Raw genomic sequence first — 5,080 nt, 5'->3', positions numbered from 1 at the left:
AGAAATGGCACCCAGCCTACCATTACCCAGCACCTTGGAAGCCAGATCTCTTTGTTGACTGTTTCTGGGAACAAGAGGCTCCCAGGAGGGCCTTTCTCAGCCCTCCTCCTCCTCCCTTCCACTCTACCACTTCTGGGGGAACAGTCACCAGAGTGGGCAGGGAGGCTCCAACCCAAGGGAAGAAAAGGGGTGCTGAGAAACAAATCTCTTGTGCAGATTCTGGGGTTTCATTGACACCCTCTGCCTTCAGTCACCCTTCTGACTCCTTCTGGTTTTCAGGTTGATCCTAAAGCAGTTTCCAGGATGTCCCAGCAACACACTCTGCCAGTGACCCTGCCCCCTGCCCTCAGTCAGGAGCCCCTCAAGCCTGTGTCTCCTCCCATCGATACTCAACAAGAGCAGGTGAAACAGCCGACTTCACTACCTGTCTTGTGCCAAAAGATGCCCTCTCCACTACCAGGGAAGGTTCCCTTGGGGCATGGGGAGAAACATACAAGTCTTGTGAAGGGGGCACCCGAGCAACAGTGTGAGCCACAGGAGCAGGAACAGCAGCAGAAACAACAAGAGTCAAAGGAGCAGAAACTGCACCTGGAACAGTGTCTGGAACAGCATCAGGAACAACAAGAGTCACAGGACCAGAAACTGCACCTGGAACAGTGTCTGGAACAGCAGCAGGAGCAACAAGAGTCACAGGAGAAGGAACTTCATCTGGAACAGGAACAGCAGGAGGAGGAGCTACAGCAGCAGAAACAGCAGCAGAAAAAGGAACAGTGTGAGAAACATCAGGAAGCAAAAAATCTGGAGCAGCAGCTAGAGCAGATAGGAGCACAAAGGAAGCAGCAGCAAAAGGAACAGCTGGAACAGGAAAAGAAGCTTGTGGACCAGCACCTGGATCAAGAGCCAGCACAGAGAAATGAGCAACCGGAAAAGAAAGAAGAGCAGGTGCTGGAGCAGCAGGGGCAGCAGGAGGGGCAGCTGGAGCGGCCTGCCTTTGTCCCAGCTCTGGGTCAGGTCCAAGAGCCCCTGAAGGGAGAAGTCCTGCCCCTCACAGAGCAGCAGCACCAGAAGCAGGGGGTTCATGACCCTCCAGAACACCAGTGAGCACCCCCAGGACCCCAGAGGCTCTCACGTATCTCAAGTCCCCAGCCCTCATGGCCCACCTCCTCTGTGAATCCACCTGACCCTGTACATCTGTTTCCCTGACAGGGCTGGGGGAAAGGGGAATTATGGCTCAGCACCCACCCCTCAAGAGCTCGTCCCATCCTCAGGTGGCCAGAACCTCTGCCTGAGGAGACACTTACTACTTACTACACTAACTCTGACTTTGTCCCCAGGATTATAGCTGAATCTGTGAGTGTGCACAATAATACAAAATAAATCCTGGAAGTTCTGGGATCCTGTATTCTCTTTGTCTTTTCTCCTCTATCTCTCACCTTATAAAAACCTGTGTAGGGGTCAATGGATGTAACAGACTCTCTTGGCTAATACCCAAAGGAGGAAAGGCATCTTTAATTCTGCTCCCCAAACCACCCAATACATATATTAGCTCATCAGCTTCTTAAAAGGAAACCAAACCAATTCCAAACCAAAACAACTTCACTCATTCACCTGAAAGCAATGCTTGCCAATTGCTGGTCATGAAGCAGGAACAAGTTAACCTGGAAGGGAGGAGGATCTGTTCACCTCAGGCCAGCACTGCCTTATGCCACACACCAGGCTCAGTCTTAGCCCCTGGCCAAGCTCAGCCTAACAACTCTGATCTCCTCTCAACCCCTTACTTTAGGGAGGGCTCTAGGAAGACACCAGGGAGGTATGGGGGCTTCAGCTGGGTTCTGGTCCCTTTCCGAGTGTACTCTGTCAGATGCCTTCCAAGAGTGTGATGAACTATCTAAGGAAAACTTTAGAGAAGTGAAAGAAGCAGAATTAAGCAAAGTGGGAAGGGGAGACAGTCCCAAGACTGGTCCCAACGAGTGATATTGACAGTGTCACAAAAGAAAGTAAAGGCTGGGCTCGCTGGAATCATGGGAGTGCTCAGTACGCTGGAGAAATACAGATCCACGGCCATTGTAGCCATTACCCTCTCTGACATTTCTGTAGCCTTTACTGCCATCAATCACATCAGGACTTGATGCCTTCTCCTTCCTGGGACAAACTGCATTTAATGCTTCAAATCACCTGCCTTTAGCTATTTAACCCCATCATTTGGGCAGGTTTTCTCAAGCCACTTAAAGCTATTTTACCACAGCCCTGAGGATATGCCTGGGGCATCCCTGTTGAGATATCCACAGGCAGCTAGACTCAACAGACCTGAATGGCACTTAGCATCTGTTACTCCTCGCCCAACCCTAGCAACACTCGCCATGTTTCCCTCTTAGGTATTCTTTCTTGGCCAATGATACCACCATCTGTGCATTCACCTCGGCAGAGATCCAGTCATCACTCCTCCTCTTTTTCCCCACCCTGCCCCACCAATGGTCACTTCCTTGCTACTCCTGCCAACACCCCCAAACTCAGACTGAGATCATTCCTCACCTCAGCTTTTTCAGTGAACTTCACGCTGGTCACCTTTGTTCCTTGGCTCCCTACACACCCCACATTGCACCCATTAGACAGAGGACAAGGTGTTGTACTTAAACTTTGGATCTAACCCCATTGCTTCTGCAAACACTTGCCAGTAGATCTCATTACAGATCTTCCTTGACTTATAATATATTTATGTCCCAATAGATCTATCATAAGTTGGAAATATTTCTAGTTGAAAATACATTCAATATACCTAACCTATGAAACATCATAGCATAGCATAGCCTACCATAAACATGCTCAGAGCACTTACATTAGCCTACAGTTAGGTAAAATTATCTAACACGAAGCCTATTTTATAATGAAGTACTGAACATCTCATGCAACTTATGGAATACTGCACTGAAACTGAAAAACAGAATGGTTGTATAGATTCAGAATGGTTATAAGTGTATCAGGTGTTAACCCTCATGACTGTGTGGCTGACAGGGAGCTAGGGCTCCCTGCTGCTGCCCAGTTTCGTAAGAGTATCCTCCATATATTGCTAACCCAGGAAAGGATCCAAATTCAAAATTTGAAGTATGGTTTCTACTGAATACAAATTGCTTTCACACCATTGCATAGTAAAAAAAAAAAAATCATAAGTCAAACCATAGTAAATCGGGGACCATCTGTACTTACAGGATGAGGATGTTCAAGTCCTCCTAATAGGACAGAGTTAAGAGAAGCCTAGGTAGGATTGGGCAGGAATATTGGGGGCAAAGGAAGCTGTAACCAGAAAACCTCAGAGTATGCATACATTTTCTTTGGAGAGTTACGTTTTGATTTTTTAATATTGACCTTATTTTTTAGAGCAGGTTTGTACTTACAGAAAAGTTGAGAAGCTAGTATACAGAGAGTTCCTATATACTCCACACCCAGTTTCTCATATTATTAACATCTTACATGGATATGGTTCATTTATTACAAACAAAAAACAATATTGATATATTAACTAGAGTTCATGATTTATTCTAATTTCCTTGGTTTTAACCTAATGCCTTTTCCTGTTCCAGGATCCCAGCTAAGATACTCCACTGCATTTAGTCATCTTGTCTCCTAGGCTCCTCATCACTGTGACAGTGTCTCAGTCTTCCCTTGTTTTTGGTGACTTTGACCATTTTGGGGGGCTACGGATCAGCTGTTCTGTAGACTATCCCTCAAATTGGGTTTGTCTGATGTTTCTCTTATGATTAGAGTGAGGTTGTGGGTTCTTAGGAAAAAGAGTACAGATGTACAGTTTCATTGTCATCATAGTTCAGGAAAAGTACATACTCCTAACATGATTTATCACCTTGATCTCCTGACTGATGTAGTGTGTGTCAGGCTTCTCCACTGTAACGTTAAATGCTCCTCAGCCTACTCTTCACCTCCCACCTTTCTATAGTGTGTTGTTTGGAAGGAAGTCACTATACGAAGTGGGGAGTAAGCTCCCTGTCATTGAGAGGTGAAGTATCAATATAGATTATTTGGAATTCTCTGTTCAGGAAATTTGCCTCTTCCTTCTCACTATTTGTTTATTTGTTTATGTGTTTAATTATTTATTTATATCAATATGGACTCATAAATATTTATTTTATATTTTGGGCTATAATCCAATAATTTATTTTTTACCTTTTTATTGTGGTAAAAACACATAATATAAAACTCACTATCTTAAAAATTATAGAGTTCAATAGTATTGAGAATGTTTATTTTTTTGTGCAATTGCCCATCTCCAGAACTCTTTCATCTTGCAAAACTTAAACTCTGTATTATTGCAACAATGGCAGCCACCATTCTTCTTTCTTGATCTCTTTTTGTTTTTTTTTTTCTTAGGGGGAGGGGAAAGAGAGAAGAAGAGAGAGAATTTTTTTAATCTAAATTCAGTTAATTAACATGCAGTGTATAATTAGTTTCAGAGGTAGAGTTCAGTGATTCATAAGTTATATATAACACCCAGTGCTCATTGCATCATGCCCTCCTTAATGCCCATCATCCTGTTATTCCATCCCCCCAGCCCACACCTCTCCAGCAAACCTCAGTTTGTTTCCTATGGTTGAGTCTCTTATGGTTTGTCTCCCTCTCTGATTTCATCTTGTTTTCTTTTTTCCTCTCTTCCTCTATGCTCCTCCGTTTTGTTTCTTAAATTCCACATGAGTGAAACCATATGCTAATTGTCTTTCTCTGATTGATTTATTTTGCTTAGCATAATACCCTGCAGTTCCATCAGCATCATTGCAAATGGTAAAACTTCATTCTTTCTGATGGCTGAGTAATATTCCATCACGTATATATACCACATCTTCTTTATCCATTCATCTGTTAATGGACATCTGGGCTCTTTCCATAGTTTAGCTACTGTGGATATTGCTGCTATAAACATTGGGGTGCAGGCCCCCCTTCAGATCACTGCATTTGTATCTTTCAAATAAATAACCAGTAGTACAATTGATGGGTCATAGGGTAGCTTTATTTCTAACTTTTTGAGGAACCTCTACACTATTTTCCAGAGTGGTTGCACCAGCTTGCATTCCCA

The 5,080-nt window shown here is 44.0% G+C and overlaps 1 protein-coding gene across 1 annotated transcript; it reads left to right on the top strand.

Annotated features, from left to right (window-relative positions):
• Positions 1-303: 303 nt before the first annotated feature.
• Positions 304-1,272, top strand: IVL (involucrin). Its single transcript, XM_041757461.1, has one exon. It carries the CDS (start codon positions 304-306, stop codon positions 1,099-1,101), a length of 798 nt encoding a protein of 265 aa, XP_041613395.1. The 3' UTR covers positions 1,102-1,272.
• The last annotated feature ends 3,808 nt before the right edge of the window (positions 1,273-5,080 follow it).

This window comes from Vulpes lagopus, chromosome 5, assembly GCF_018345385.1.
Source record: "Vulpes lagopus strain Blue_001 chromosome 5, ASM1834538v1, whole genome shotgun sequence".
Taxonomy (NCBI): domain Eukaryota; kingdom Metazoa; phylum Chordata; class Mammalia; order Carnivora; family Canidae; genus Vulpes; species Vulpes lagopus.
Note: the sequence above shows the minus strand (reverse complement) of the source record. Positions and strands in the feature narration are given on the sequence as shown.